Source organism: Pelodiscus sinensis, chromosome 6, assembly GCF_049634645.1.
Source record: "Pelodiscus sinensis isolate JC-2024 chromosome 6, ASM4963464v1, whole genome shotgun sequence".
Taxonomy (NCBI): Eukaryota; Metazoa; Chordata; order Testudines; family Trionychidae; genus Pelodiscus; species Pelodiscus sinensis.
Window position 1 is genome coordinate 91,086,354 of NC_134716.1, and position 16,614 is coordinate 91,102,967.

Here is a 16,614-nt window from a genome sequence, read left to right on the forward strand (position 1 = left end):
ATCTAGTGTGGAGATCATGGACGTTTGGATCATCCCCCCTGTGACGGGGCGAGCCGCTTCTGCCCTGCAGGGGCAGACCTGCCCCACACTAAACCTGCGGTCGCCCTCTCGCTAATGGGGGCGGCCCAGGGCGCCCGATCGGCGTGCAGTCCTTGCGCCACAACCACTGCTCAGCTGAGCGGCGGGGGCGGGGAGGGCATGGGGCATCAGCCGGCGTGCGGGTGGCGGGTGGAGGTGACAAAGCGCGTGGTGTGCACTGGGGCTGATGTCATGCGCTCCGGACGCCGGCATGGGATGTTTAAAGCCAGGGCAGGGTCGTGGGAAAAGGGGGGAGCGGCAACGGAGCCGGGGAGAAGAGAGGAGGAGGAGAGAGGAGGAGGAGAGGGACGGAGAGAGGGGCAAAAGTCAGCCAGGGTGGCCGTGGGGGGGCAGGAGGGAGCATGGTGGGAGAAGACGGAGTCAGGTGCAAGGTTCACAGGGAGACCAGGGTGTGGTGTAGGAAGGTGAAAGTGGGGTGGGAAGTAGCCCAGGGCAGGGCGTGGAGCTGGTGAACCGATGAGTTTCGGGCATCTGCCCCACCGGTTGGACAGGTCCCCGCGAACCTGTCCTTAGAGCCCTGGGCTGGGGTCTGGGAGTGTGGGCGAGCCCGGACCTCCCCCCCACCCTGCAAGCCAGTGTCTCCAGCGCAGCATAGGCCTGGTGAAGGGACTGAACTGGTAGAAATTGGCCAAAGACTTCCGACGGACCTGGAAGGACCATAAAGGGGGAACCTTGACCCCCCCCCCCAACCTGAATAAGGTCCATGGTCTCTACCCTGGACCAGGAAGGCACTCGCCTTCTCCGGGCCCTGGCAGGCTCCTGGGAGCTGGCAGATTGCTCCTGGGGAGTGGTGGAGGGCTGGCTGCCAGTGGCTTGCTGGCTCATGTTTTGGGACCACTGAGTCAGGAGCAGTGACTGCTGGCTCTGGGCTGGCAGGCTTGGAGCTGGAACGGGCACTGTGGCCAGAGTCTACCCCTTTAAGGGTTGGGGGTGGGAGGCAGGGAGAGAAGTGTTCTTGGTTGAGGCTGGAGTGGCCACCAGAGCACCATGGGAAGGCTGGAGGCCCCCTATTTCGATGTAAGTGTCTACACAGCACTTATTTCAAAATAGCTATTTCAAATTTGGAATGAGGTTTACCAAATTCAAAATAAGCACTCCACTATTTTGATTTTATTTCGAAATAGTGGTTTGGCTGTGTAGACACTAGGAAAGTTATTTCAAAATAAAGGCTGTTATTTCAAAATAACTTTGCTGTGTAAACATACCCTAAGGGCATGTCTACACTAGAGTATTATTTTGAAATAACCCACGTTATTTCTAAATAACAAGGTGAATGTCTACACAGCAAGCCCGTTATTTTGAAATTATTTTGCAATAACAGGTTTATTATTCTGTAATAATAAGCCCTCATTTCATGAGGAATATGCCTACTTTGAAATTGCTATTTTGGAATAGCAGTAGTGTGGGAAGTCCACTGGCCACTATTTTGAAATAGCTCCTCCCGAGGGCCATTCCAAGTAATTACTCCCCAGTGCCTCCTGGGGTTCTAAATTGAGGTAGCATGTACATATTAGGGGAGCCTGCCTTGGACTAATTTCGAAGCTTCCCTGTAGTGTGGATGTGCTATTTTGAAATAGTTATTTCAGGAGTTATTATTCCAAAATAAGTTATTTAGAAATACCCTTGTAGTGTTGTAGACATACCTGTAGATATACTGGATCCACAGCACCAGCAAAGCTGATAAAATCTACTTTGTCAATAGTCAGAAACCATTTTTTATACAGTCATTAAGACTTGAACTTTCACAAAAGTGGTGGTAAGCTAATTTGTAACAATGAACATTATAGGTGCAAGAAGAACATCACTGTTCTGCTCATAAACATAGTGAAACAGCAACAAAACGCCACAATAATAAAAGTTAAAAAATGTTACTGAATCCAAAACAGTTAAAAAGGAGAACTGGGTAAAATTCTGGTAGGACTGGTAACTTAGTTCAGATAAAATCATCTTTTTAATGTCTTCAGTGTAAACTTTTGTTCAAAACACAGACAAACTTACTGCAGAGAGTTCTGAGATTTGCAAACATTTATTGGTTACTTTTTTCATATTTCTTTTAATTAGTATGTCCTTCTGTTCCCTAAAACAGAATGGGGTGGGATCTAGTGCATAGGGTCAGGATCTTCTGACTCCTATTGAACTCAGGAATTTGACATCAACTTTTTCGGCATTAGGGGAAATCAGTCTTGCTTGCCTTAGTTTCCTCAAAACTTCCTCAATAGCATAAATATTATGCTGGCAGGTGGACATAAAGTGTCTTCAGGGAGATATAGATAACCTCCTTTGGCCAGTACTTGCCATGTGTGCTGCTGGGGGTCAGCCTCTAGCAAACTCTTCATTGTTAACCCATACACCTGTCTACTCAGCTGGAGGGAAGCAGAAATATTTGATGTTTTTATTTAAGGATTTGCCTCTCCTCCTTGTTATAGAATGTTAGAGAAGGGACATTTATAAAAAAGCTAAAAGTAGACATCTTAATTTAATATATTTAATTGTTTAATGGGTTTTGTAGTATTAATGTAATTTTTGTGATGTCAGATTGAACATAAGGACAGCTATCTAGCTCCATATCCTATCTTCCAACTGTGGCGACTGCCAGGTATTTCAGAGGGACTGAACAGAACAGGGCAACTTTTTGAGTAGTCTGTTTCCCATTCTCCAGTCACAGTTCCAGATAGTCAGAGGTTTAGGGATACCCAGAGTTTGGGGTTACATTCCTGACCATCTTGATTAGTAGCCACTGATGGACCTATCTTCCATGAACTTATCTAATTCATTTTTGAACCCAGTTATACTTTTGGCTTTTACACCAACCCCAGGAAATCTGTTCCATAGGTTGACTTTGAGTTATGTACAAAGTATTTTCTTATGTTTGTTTTAAACCTGCTGCCTATTAATTTCATCATGAGATCCTTCAGCACCGTCTCCACACCATTAATGATTTTACAGACTTCTTATTCCCCCTTTAGTTGTCTCTTTTCTAAGATATCACCTAAGGTGTCATCCCTTACTAATGTACTCAATGTACTAATTACGATAGCCTTATAGGCGTGGGCTCAAGCTCCTAGCTCCTACAGTCTCCAAAATGTGTTTATTGGGCAATGGTTATCTGGGTTGAAAATCAGATCAGAACACAACTTACAACCAGGGGCGGATATAGGGCAGGGCGAACGGGGCGGCCGTCCCAGGCCCCGAGCTTAAAAAAGCCCTGCGCATGCGCCGTGGCAAAGGGGGGGCCCCGTGGAGTTATGCTGCCCGGGGCCCTGCAAAACAGTCATCTGCCCCTGCTTACAACCATGCCATTTTGTGAATGAGTGTCACAAAGAACACCTTCAACCCTCCCTTCCCAGTCTCAGAGGTGGGGAAACTGTCTGGGCCAGCAGGGGAAGGAAAACCTTTGGCCCCTTTAAAGGACTGCTCCCTCTCTCCTCTCTTTGCAGGCACTCAGCCTCCTTGTGGGTCAGAGTGAGGTCCTGCAGCCGATCCTTTGGACTAAAGGGCGCAGTATAAACTTGCATACTCAAAATGAGATCTTCCCGTCTGGAGACACCTTTCTGCACTGGAAAGAAAAGCTCTACCACTCCCTTGAGATTTTTAGGCGTTGCAGTGGGCATGATGCTAGTCACGCTTTTATACCTGGCAAGGAATCTTTCCTGCACTGCCAAACTGACACAGTCAGTGTGATTTTTTGTATTAATTCCTCTTAGCAGCTCAGGCTCCAAGTGGGTAGATTTGGCAGGAAAATGTCTTTGTTGTACTAGCAGGTGCCCACTGAAGACATTCATTTGACTAGGGGCTGAGTCCTGATAAAGCACAGTTGGAAGCAGATTAGGATGAGGCAACTCCCAGAGAAAGTAAGAAAGGTGATTTGGGCTCCTAATGTTCACAGGATAACACCCTTTTCCCACCATCTCCCATGAGGTTGATGGTGGTCCCAGCAATAGTGATGAAACCTGTTTCATGCTGTGGAGGAGTGGTATACTTCCCAACGTTTCAGTGGCAAAAGCTGGATGGGACCAAGCAAGGAGTCAGGCCCTTTCCCTAGTGGAGAAGGAGGTGGGAAAAGGGAGGGCCAAAGCATGAGGGGCACTGTGACCCGATGTACCAGGAGCCAGCTCACAATGACTCAAGGAGGGAGCTAAGCCCAGCCAGCCCCAAAGGACCCACTTCTAGTGGGACAAGGCATTTTGGGGTGTCAAAGTAGGGCAGCTGCAGTTCCACAAATTTGGGACAGTTGGGAGATATGGAGTGGGGTTGATACAAGCCCTGGCCAGGTGTTACAGATTACAAGGGAAGGATGACCCGCCCTGGAATAGCTACTGCTGGATATGTTCCTAGATATGTTCCAGCACATTCTTGGTATCTTGTCTGTATTCCCTCAGAGTTGGAGACAATAGTTCCCAGACATCTATGTCTTGCCATACATACCATTGCCGTTAGTTGTCAGTCTAAACACTGTATGTGGGCAGACTTGTAATTTGTCATTTTCTTCTGAGAACAGGAGTATTGAAAATGGAGCAAATATTACTACTGATACATTATAGTCAATTGATTTCCTAGTGATATAATTAGAAAGCAGACAGTTTTTAGTTTAATTAAAAAACTTTATTAACAATGTAAAATGCCAAATATTTTACAGTCTGAGCTAATTCTGGCATGCCCTATAAGAGTTAACACTAAGTTGATGTGCAGACACCATGCTTCAGTTTTTAATGGAAACAAAGTATTTTCTGCTTTTTATTGGAGGGTAATTGTATATTGTACTACACCATCTTTTAACTCCATTGCCCCTTTCTTCCAAAAGTTGATATAGACACCATTGGCTTAAAGTCTTACCTTCTATGTTCTGTACAGTATGTAGATATTATGATTACTTTGTATTTACAAATATGAATATTTTATATGATTTTGAGTATGATAAATTAAGAGATTTTATTGTGAAATTCTTTACTAAATTGAGATACAGTGGAAGACTAAATATAAATGAGAGCACAAAAAGCAATAGGAGAGTTTGTGCATGTTTTGTTACAGGAGTTCATTTTTAATATTAGAAGTTTAATACGTTTTGATGTTTGAAATAGTTTTCTATGTTTAAAGACTGTTTACAATATTTGATCATATTCTATTAATGTGATACTAGTAAGAGCTATAGTCATAGTACTGTACTATACACAATTTCTGTTGTGGTTTGTATAATAAAACCTTTAGGATGAGCTAATAACCATAATTCTTGCATCTAGCCACCGAATGACCTAAAATTGACATGCGGAATGTCATTACAAAAATCTTTTAAAAAAATCATAATCATGTTAAAATCTGTTCCCTTTCTGGTTCTTGAGACTAACAACTTTGAACTGTAAAACTTTTTGAGAAGGGGCAGGGAGAGGAGGAATAGGGCAGTGTAGAAAACATTTTATAATCACAAGCAGTAAGGTTTATCCTTTCAAAGGCCAAACCTTATCCTTTCAAATAATGTTGGTTTCATGATAGTTATGGTTTTCTTGGTGTTTCTGTGCTGAATCTTTTAGCTTGAGACAAGGCAGCACAGTCCAAAGAACCTTCGCTTTCGCCTTCTCACTAATGGATAAGGAGTCAGGTTAAGGAGGCTGCTATCATCTATAATGAAAGAAGTACAAAGTTTAACACAATTAGGCATATCAAAAAGAAAACACTTGCTTATTTGTATACTAGTAGCACCTGGGAGCCTCAGTAGAGGACCAGGGCCACATTGTGCTAGGCACTATACAAACTCAGGGTACATTAGATGGTCTTTTCCCCAAACAGCTTACAATCTAAATGCTTCTAAGTACAGTCCTGTTTGTAAAAAGCATATCTAATACCGCTTAGTTGTAACTGTCCTACATCAGCTGTATTCCAATAATGTATTTTGTTTTATATATTCTGAGTCTTAAAGCACTAATTATAGAGCTATGGCTATCGCTCCATAATAACATATACAGTGTTTTAGAACATCAGTTATGAAAAAAGGTAGAGGAAGAGAGACAGAAGACCCAGGTGGCACAATGGTTCAATCACTTGAGAAGACTTATTCTTTCATCTGTGGAGACAGGGATCAGATTTCGTTGCATAAAGTTAGGCTCCTAAATCCGTATTTAGAAATCTAAATAAAAGCTATTCAAAGTCAAGATCTTAACTTTAGGGAACATTCTTTGATAGTCCAATCTCTTCTGTGATAAGATAAAAGACCTACTTCCCTGTCCACCCTGGGATTTTTATAGTATCTGTTTGTAAAAATAACATTGTTCCACAGCTCCAGGAAAGCATGAATAATAAAATGCTTGCTAACTATGAAAAGGGATTTAAGAAACCCTCAGGACAGACCTTGACCAGACTGATACAGAGTAAAGTCCTGATCCACACAAGACTTAAGTGTCCATTTCAGTTGCCTAAGTCCAAAATTTAGAAGTCACCGAGATTTTCAAAACTCCCACCAGGCTGGTGCTGCTTAAACATAGAGGCACCTAATGTCACTCAGTGCCTAAGTTAAAAATGCCCTGTGTTTCTACTGGGCACTATCCAATTACAGAGAGAGTCTGCAGAATTGGAATTCATCTACAAATTTGACACTGTTACCCTGGGCTTGAATAAAGACATTAATTGATTGATTGGTGCATTTATCAGAGATCTTTAGGCCATCTCTGTGGAGTGTAAGCTCCTCTGTGATAAGCTGGGGGGGGGGAAGGAGAGGGGGCGGAAAACTTCAGGAGCAGACCATATTTGCATAGATATGCCTGCTCTGTCAAAGTGATCAATTTTGGCTGGTTTGGGGATACAAATCACTCCAGGATTTGAATGCATGAGTAAGGAAGTGTGTTCTCCTTACTGTATATATGAGTAAAGGGCAGCAAAACTGTGCTTACCATGTGTTATGGAGGAGTGGGGAGCCACCGGCCCCTACCCCCCACACCCATTTGCAGCCAAATGTGACTTTCAGCTGGCAGGTAGTTTATTTGTTCACAGGGACACAGCATAAAACAGACTTATCAGCACAGGAGCCAGGAGCAGACAGTACAATCCATCTTGGGGGAGGGGAGCCCAGAGCCAGAGCCCTGCAGGCAACCCCACCTCCTCCTTTGTCCAGTTTCCAGGCCAAAAGGTTTCTTTGTGTAGTTGATGGATTTCCACTCTGGTTGCACGCATCCCTCTCCACTTAGGCTCAGGTTACAAGAGAGCATGGGCCACTGTGTACATGCTGGGCTGGGCAGCCTCCCTCTCAGTGAACGTTACACCCAAAATTCTCATCCCCAGCCAGGCACCGGTGCAGTGCTCAGGGAAACTGAGGCACACACACACAGAGTTACAACAGAGCAATACAGGACAGTAGGAATCATATGCAACATGACAAGTGAACACAATCCCCACTTCGTCACACCATGGAACTCCCCTCTCCCTCATGTGAGAGGGTCATCCTGAGCTGAACCTCACTTGCTAAGCAGTGGGTAAGGATGTCACGTCCCCATCAAGATGAGCGGGTGGGAAATAGGTGTTTCTATGTGGCAGTGTGGATGCTGCTGAGTCTCTTGTATTTAATGACAGAGCTGGTTGGTCTCAGAGCTGAGAGTCTTTGTTTCTGGCTGGTAATTCCTAGAGCTGATATTACTGCTGAACAGGTCTAGGGGTGAAGACTTACACATTATGTGGGGACAGGGAAAGGCAACACAGAGACTGCACTGGCTGTGAGGTTCTCCACTACCTGCTGAAATCAGTAGAGCTGTTTTAAGTGGCAGAATCTCAGAACATGATGTGTGGGAGCAGCAGCAGTGGCCAGTGGTGGTGGCAGAAAGAGCGCAACAACTCTGAGCCAGTTGCAGAGCTGCATCAGAGACACTGCTTGATGTTCCTTTTCCCCCAGAGGTAGTAGGTGAACCACCTGAACATACCTGAGCTCTGGATCTCTGCTAACCACGAACAGCCATTTGTGAGCAGGGTGAGGGGAGTGGCGTTCTAAGAGACGTTTGTTTGTTGGACTTTCACACAGCAAAGGGAGAAACTGAGGTAAAGGACACTGCCCAGCACACTGTCGGGTGGATGTTTGCCTATGGTCACATGCTTCTGAACTGTGTTTGTGGTATTTTCCCAAATTAAGACTGGGTCCCGTTTTCCTATGTAATGAAAAGTTTATTCGGTGCTTGCAACTAGGGAAGGAATGCCTTTGAGAGGTGCCCAACGGTGTTTAGTTTTCCCAGCTTGCTGGATGGAAATTTTGTGGTGGTAAGATAAATCCTTAGACACTGAGCCTGGCTCGACTCTCCCTGTCTCTCTGATATAGAGGCAGCGGGGGGGGGGGGGGGGGGGGGGAGCAGGAGCCAGTGCTGCTAGCTTAAAAGCTGGTTCCCCCAGCACTGTCTCTGCGGTGCCACCTCTTCCCCCTGCCGTGCTGCTGCTGCGCTGCTGGTATCAGAGGCTGCAGCGCAGGGTGGCAGGGGGCTCCCCGGGAGTGGGGTCTGATTGCACTGGCTGCCAGCCCTGTCCCCAGGGACTACAGAACAGTTGACTAACTGCTAAGAATTCATGCGGTTAGTCAACTACTCTATTACCTGACAGCTAACATCCCTAGACAAATAATCAGTCCTCTTTATAGCAGCCCTTAACATATCTGAGACCGTGATCAGGTCCCCCCCTCAGTCTTTTTCTCAAAACTAATCCTGCCCAGTTTTTTTAACCTTTCCTTAAAGGTTTTTTTTTTTTTTTTAACTTTTTCACCCCATGTTTTATTGTTCTCCTCTGGACTCCCTCCAGTTTGTTCACATTTTTCCTAATGTGTAGATCCCAGATCGGTAAAGACACAGTGAAGTCCTAGGCCTATTGATGTCAGTGGGAGCTCTGTCATTGATGTCAGTGGATCAGAACTCATTCAGAATATTTTTATAATATTTAGAAAACAATGTAGATTTTTCTGATAATAACACTTAAATATCTTAATTTACATTACATAGGGAAAAAGCAAAACTCACCTTGATTTTTCAATGGTAAAGGCATAGTCTCCCTGAGTTTGCTTAAAAGGTTTTTCATTTCTCTCATGTCTCTGTGGAAATTAAAAGTAAAACAGAAACTATTTTCTGCATTTGAGAGCATGTAGGAATAGTACAATACACTGAAATAAACTCAAAATGGGAATAATGAGCGCTTCTGGATTTATCCAATGGACAAGTAGTTGGTTCCAATATAAAAGCCAATCCAATTCTTTAAATCTAAAGACATATTTCTCTTATAACAAAAATAATGAACTGTAGGGGTTGATGTGACTGTAATTGGTAGCTTTCTGGTTCAAATTTGGTCCAGAATGATGAAATAATTACTACTTCCTGGATGTTGAATGGTCTTTATAAAATAAGTTGGTGGGCTCAATCCAGTTCCTAGTGGAGAGATGCACCAGACACAGCACAACTGGTACCAGAACCTGTGTTGGCTGCATTACCCTTATGTCTCTAGAGAGCAAATACTTCAGTCTTGTGTATACTACAAACAAGATCAAACCTCCAGAGGTTAATCATCTAGTATTTGATTTAGTGGGTCTAGTGTAGACCCCCAAATTGAACACTGAAAGCAGACCCCGCCAATGTTGTGTACTTGTATGTGAGGAGTAAGGGAAACCAACAGGAGCATGTGCTCCAGTCGGCCTCCCGCAGTGTAGACACCTTAAACCAAGCCGTGGCAGTAAGCCAAATCCAGCTATGCATTTTGTGTAGCTGAATGGCATGCCTTAAGCTGACCTGCCTAGTCTATTGTAGACCTGGCCTTAGACTGTAAGTTCTTTGGGATAGTGACTGCATTTTGTATCTTGGACAGTACCAAGCACAAAGGCAGTGTTGTTCTAGTCCTGCACTTCCGTGTGGAGGCTCAGAATGCATTAAAGTGTTTTTGCTTTGAAAGACAGTGTGCTCTTGCCTTATTCATTTGGATACCCTTGATGCTACAATATGGTCCCTAAACAGAGCAATGACTGCCTTTCCTTTCAGTTTTAGGGTATGTCTAGACTACATGGAGCCATGTAGATGAGTTTACTAGACATAGCAAAATGAAGCGGCGATTTAAATAATCGCTGCTTCATTTACATCAAAATGGCTACCGCACTGGGCTGACGATCAGCTGATTGGCACAGCAGGGCAGTCTAGACGCTCCACGGTCGACAAGGGAAGCCTTGTTGACTGCTGTATAAACCTCGTTTCACGAGACATACCGGAGCGGTTGACAAAGTCTTCCTTTGTCGACCACGGAGCGTCTAGACTGCCCCACTGTGCCGATCAGCTGATCGTCGGCACAGTGTGGTGGCCATTTTGATGTAAATGAAGTGGCGATTATTTAAATCGCCGCTTCATTTTGCTATTTCTAGTAAACTCATCTACATGGCTCCGTCAACGGACCTATGTAGTCTAGACATACTCTTATTCAGCTCCTCTTTTGATAGGACAGAATTTGGTTATTTGGTTATCAAAGTAAATTAGCCCTCATGCTCTTAGTGGTAACACACACAAAACCTTAGATAGAGATCAGTTTGAGTAAGATCAGAACCCATCTGGGTTCTCTTACTTAAAAAAAAAAAAAAAGGCCATAGAAGCTTCAATTTGCACATAGAAAGCCAGAGAATGAAAGGAGCTAATTTGGTATACATTTATTTATTTCCACACATTCATAATTATTGGCAGGCACATTAGATGTCTAACTGCCTGACTTACAAGTGCCAAAATGGAGACCAGGTAATTTGGGATACATAAGCAGAGGCCTGGTTAAGAGTGAAAATCAGCTTTATTATCTCTGCTCTACAAGTAAGTTCATTTATCTTTGTGCTTTCTTCTCCTTTGTACTCTCACTGTGGCATCCAATGGTACTCAGCTAAATCAAATATTTAACATCACTGTACCCCGCTGATTTAGAAGTTAATGTTGTGTACATTAAGTTCTGAAGAAATGTACTGATACAAGTAGCAGTGTTGATTGTCTATAGGGGAAAGGCTGAACAAAGCATTGAAACTAAATTCCCGTATTTAAGAACAAAAGCTACACATACCTTTCAGTGTTTTCAATATCGGTGGAAACCTGCCATGAATGCTGTTGAATATCTACTGGTGAAGATGATGTGTCTTCTAAAATAGGTACTTCTGAATTCTCCTCCATTTTACTGTCTATGATCTTGGGTGTCGCACAAGGCTCTTTTCCTTTAAAATGTTAAGACAAAACAAAACATCTCAGTTATTAAACGGAGCATATGCAAAAACTGGAATGTGCTGTTTTGGACTTGATGAAGTACAGTACATGTGCCGAGAGTTCTAAACACAAACTCAATGTGAAAAGAAAGCAGGATGTGGAGTGGAGGGCAACTTGTCCAGCTGCTAATGAGAGCTCTGCTGCTGGGCCACGGGATTACTTGTGCCGCCTAGCAGCAGCGGGAGTGAGGTCAAAGAGGTGAATATCCAGCTAAACATTTTGCTCAATTACATGTAAAATCTGTGCCAAGGGCCGAAGGTCAACATGGAACAAAAGATGAACTGCAGTACATCTACTGAAAACACCTTCAAAACTCTAACATCAATGGACAGCACAATACATGTATTCTAGTTAGTAATATTATGTTACACTGAAAAAGTAGGTCAAAATGAGCATTTTTCTACTTGACAAGTTTTAATAGAATTGCACGCCTGCCAACATTCACAACCCAAAATGAAACAGGTTCCAAATCTGCACCAAATTTGTGATTCATACTCACTACAAATAAATAAAAGGTGTTAGAGCAGAGTGGTTGAGGGCTGGTAGCCAGGGTCTAAAGGGCAATTAGGTGCAAGAGAAGGTGACGTTGCAAAGGAGTTAGAGTTGATGGAATTAGCTGGTGCCCTAACAAGGTTCTAGTCCACAGTCCTTTGGCAATCTCTCTGTGGTACTAGTTCAGCCCTCGCTCCCCCTTTTCTGTCAGTTTACTCTGGCTTTAATAGCTGCCCGGCCGTCCTTTTGTTAACCAGTTTACAATTGTTTCTGCCTCCATAGCAGTCCATTTTGTAGTCCGATACCACAAGCATCTCCAACAGTTCTGCCCTGCTGCTGGCGGGTGGGGGGTAGGAGGACCCGGACCCACCATCGCTCACGGGTCCCAGCCCAGGGCCCTAAAGGCAAGTGCAGGTAAGGACCTTTCTGGCTGGTGGGGCTCCTGCTGCAATGCACCAGCCCACAGGCCGTCTGTAGGCAAGCCCCGTCCTGGGCTTCTTCCTACCCCCAGGGACCTCGGACTTTGGCCCCTTGTGCTCCCCTAGCTCCGACGCTCACCATCCACGTGCCTTAACTACAGGTTTTGGGACAAAGCTGGCACTTCCTCCCCTGCTTCGATTCTGCTCCCCTTCCCCTGTCTCCCTCTAATGTTCCTCACTGCCTCCTCCGTCCTGTCTCTTACGGCCACAGCCCTTTTGAATTCCCCACTCTAGTTCTACCCTGCTAACCCCTCCCCTGATGTACACTCCATCTTGACGTCACCCGACCTGCCCCCTCCTGCCCCGGATGCACGGCCCGGTGGGCAGCTGACATCTCCTGGCTCAGCGTTCCCCCAACGGCGGAATGGCCCCACTGTGCCGCCATGCAAGAACAGGCAGCACAGACAGGCATCCGCCCCTTGCGCGTCCCGTAAAATGCCGGGGTCGGTGATGACGCGTGAAGGACAGATCAGTCCTCCCCTCTCTTTCAGAGGTGGAGGGGGAGTGCCGGCTCCTCGCAGAACCCCTACTTTTGCTTCGCAGAACCCCACGGTGGGGTGGGGCGGTTCACGGCCAGCGGGTGGGGTTTGCAGCCTCTGTCATGGCGCACATCACCGCCCCGCCCTCCTTCGCCTCCTGCCGTGGCGCTCGGCTGACTTCAGCGCCACTCAGCTGGGCTGCCACGGGGGAGCAAGCAGCTGTTTGGGCTGCCCCGCAGCGGCCTGGCTGAGCGGTGCAGAAGTCAGCCGAGCGCCACAGTGGGAGGTGAAGGGGGGCGGGGCGGTGACATACACGGCCAGGCCCTGCCCTCTGGCCATGTACGTCACCGCCCCGCCACCTTCCCCTCCCACCGTGGCGCTTGGCTGACTTCTATGCTGCTCAGCTGGGCCGCTGCGAGGGAGCAAATGGCGCAAGTGGCCATTTGGGCTCTCCACGGAGCACGGGCCGCCTAGAGGGAACAGCCAGCATTTCAGGCAACAGCGCCACCCAGAGGGAACAGCCAGCATTTCTGCGTTAGAGTCACAGACATTGGGCTACTATTCTTAGTGATGGAGGTGATGGAATGTTTGTATTATTTGCTCCATAACATTCCATCTAGTCCTCACGCAGAACCTATGAGGGGATAAATTTATGAATAAAATGTCTCAGAAGCTTATTCTAGAAATTTTGATTGCCTTGCCTGATGCTTACAATTTGCCAGTCTTCTAGGGAATAGGGAGGAGAGGGCTCCAGAGAGGGGAGGGAAGAGCACAACAAGACAAGTTAAAGCAAAAAACACATAACATGTATATTACCACTATTATTATTACTACTTATTACCATGCACGGTAGGCCATAATATAATAGCAACAATTATCTAACGCTATAAACAAAACAAAACCAGTAGAACATTTCAGTCAGGGGTGGGGAAGACACATCACCTAAGCAAAAAGCTCCATCAGTATCCATTGTTTAAATTATTTGAAACAGGCACCCTATTATTCCCATACTACAAATTAGTATCTACATTATAAGGCAATACATAGGGGCTGCGTCTAGACTAGCATGATTTTGCAGAAATACTTTTAACAGAAAAATTTGTTCATTAAAAGTATTTCCGCAAAAGAGCATCTAGATTGGCACAGATGCTTTTGCGCAAAAAGTGCTTTTGTGCAAAAGCATCCGTGCCAAATATAGACGCTCTTTTGCACAAGAAAGCTCCGATGGCCATTTTAGCCATCAGGCTTTCTTGCGCAAAAAATTAAGGTGTCTGTCTACACTGGCCCTCTTGTGCAAGTATTCTTGTGCAAGAGGGCTTATCCCTGAGCAGGAGTGTCAAAGTATTTACGCAAGAACCACTGAATTCTTACATTAGAACGTCAATGCTCTTGCGCAAATTCAAGCAGCCAGTGTAGACAGCTGGCAAGTTTTTGCACAAAAGCAGCTGCTTTCGCGCAAAATCTTGCCAGTCTAGATTCACCCAGGGGCTATGTCTAGATTGCATCCCTTTTTCGTAAAAGGAATGCAAATTAGACGTATCGCAATTGCTAATGAAGCGGGGATTTAAATCTCCCCTGCTTCATTAGCATAAAAATGGCTGCCACTTTTTTTTCGGCACGGAGCTTTGCCGGAAAAAAGCGCCAGTCTAGATGCGGATCTTTCGGAAAATAAAGCCTTTTCCGAAAGATCCCTTATCCCTTATTTTAAGAGGGATAAGGGATCTTTCGGAAAAGGCTTTATTTTCCGAAAGATCCGCATCTAGACTGGTGCTTTTTTCCGGCAAAGCTCTGAGCTGAAAAAAAGTGGCAGCCATTTTTATGCTAATGAAGCGGGGGAGATTTAAATCCCCGCTTCATTAGCAATTGCGATACGTCTAATTTGCATCCCTTTTATGGAAAAGGGATGCAGTCTAGATGTAGCCAGGGAGTACACATTTCACAATGTAATATGTCAAGGATATGCCTGTGTATTATCCCCTAATTTGGTTCAGGAAACAGAAAAGATTACAAACACCAGAGAACTGGTAATGGAGCTTGCTGCATTTACTAAATGAGACATTGTATGTAGTGAAGATTACTTTCTCATACCCACATAACCTCCTCCCACTTTTTGTTTACAACCAATCAGTTTCCCTTCCCTATATTAAATAAGCATAGTGAACAGGGGAGAAAACTATTCCCACAACCTGTAAATCACTGCACCATAAATTACAACAAATAATCCAACTCTTTTCTTTTAATTTTATTCTTTATGTTCATGTACATGGAGTTGAGTTTATAGAAGCTTGGGGAAGGGGCAACAAGGGAAAAGAGACTAGGGAGGTGGATGGAGGAAATGAAGCAGGGCAAGTTAGAAGACTGGGGGAAGAAGGGGTGGAGCAAGCAGGAGGAGGGTGAGAGAGAGGGTAATGGGGAGGCCAGAAATCACTGTACGTATACTTCAGCAACCTACATTGGTCTCATCTGCTCTGTTATTCCATAGGGGGGGGGAGGGCACAACTATTTGCTCAGTCCTGTGCAACTTTCCATGACATCTTGCAGGGGGGAGAACTGTCTCTAAGACTTCTACTCCAAGCTGCTAGGCTTTGAGGGCCTCGAGCAGTAGGGTATGGTGATCTAGCAGGATCTCCCATGGGCACTAATTTTAGAAAGTGGCATTAGAACCCCCTTATTTCTACAGAGCAAGCAAAAGTGAACCATCCCCGAGTGATCTCGTTGATGTGTATCAGTACTTGGTTACACATGGGCCTTGTATAATAACCAACAAAGAGCTCATTTGTGTTGATGTTAATTTAGGGATGCTGTCATGTTCCATTAATTTCTCAAGACAAACGCAGAAGCAAAGACACTTAATATTGTTAGTATGCAATTTAAATTTACCCTTTCCACAGTCACCTCTTTCCCATGATATCAATTTGGAATAAGTTGATTCCTTACTCCTCATGTTGGAGTGATTCACATTTAGCCATTGAGAATTGATATACATGTCTCATAAGTTAATAAAGTATCAGCTTGAAGCAGGATAGAGAGCCTAAATAAGTGAGTCACAGTAAATGGATAAGCTCATAAATACAGGAAGGGCCAACAATTGGGAAGTAAAGTTGATATAAAACAAAACAGGTGCTAAATTCACTGTGGGCTATCAAAAAAACCCTGTTGCTTGTGGTTTTTGGAACAGATACTTTCTTACCAACCTGGACATGCAACTGAACTGGAAACTTTATAAAATATTGGTGCACCCAGTGCTTGGAAAATTTCCTTGCTCTTCTAAGCTGATCTTTGTGCAACCACATCTTTTGCAGTCTTGAAAAACCATCATCTCATTTTGTGGCATCCTCCCAAATAGTTATTTTTTCCACAAGTTCGCTGCATTATGTCTTCTTTTACAGTAAATCTGATACATCTGACAATCAGTGCATGAGGTTTTGCATCTGAGGCTGACTTAAGAGCCAAGGTTGTATGTGCTCTTGCTAAATCAAATTTCAAATCATATGGCAGGCTAAGAACTTCTGAAAGAATCTAGGAAACAAATTCCAGGGAATTGCCTTTCTCCGCTCATTCAGGTACTCCAATAGTTTTCAAATGATTGCATCAAGGCCTTCCCTTCTTATTTGCTTCTGTAATGGAAGATAACTCTGTGAGGCTTCTCTAAATGTGCCATGAGAGCCTTTGTACTTGATCTTCCATTTCCTCCCTTTCGCTTCATTCGTCTTGCCAGTTAATCAAGGTGTCATGACATAGATATCTGTGTCTGTAAAACATTCTCCATCATAGCTGCCATCACATACAGGGCCATCAGCAGTGGCTATTTTGTCCAGGGGCTAGGAGACTTTCATTCTCTTA

At 44.7% G+C, this 16,614-nt stretch overlaps 1 protein-coding gene across 2 annotated transcripts in view; it reads right to left on the minus strand.

Moving 5' to 3' along the window:
* Positions 1-4,685: 4,685 nt before the first annotated feature.
* The window catches only part of RGS7BP (regulator of G protein signaling 7 binding protein), a 73,575-nt gene continuing 61,646 nt past the window's right edge, over positions 4,686-16,614 (minus strand). For both annotated transcript variants that reach the window (XM_006116997.4, XM_006116999.4), the window contains 3 exons: positions 11,125-11,272; positions 9,072-9,142; positions 4,686-5,712 (listed from right to left, as the gene is read on the minus strand). In XM_006116997.4, coding sequence (XP_006117059.2) covers positions 5,621-5,712; positions 9,072-9,142; positions 11,125-11,272 — 311 coding nt within the window. In that variant the 3' untranslated portion in view covers positions 4,686-5,620. The remainder of the gene's footprint in view (positions 5,713-9,071; positions 9,143-11,124; positions 11,273-16,614) is intronic.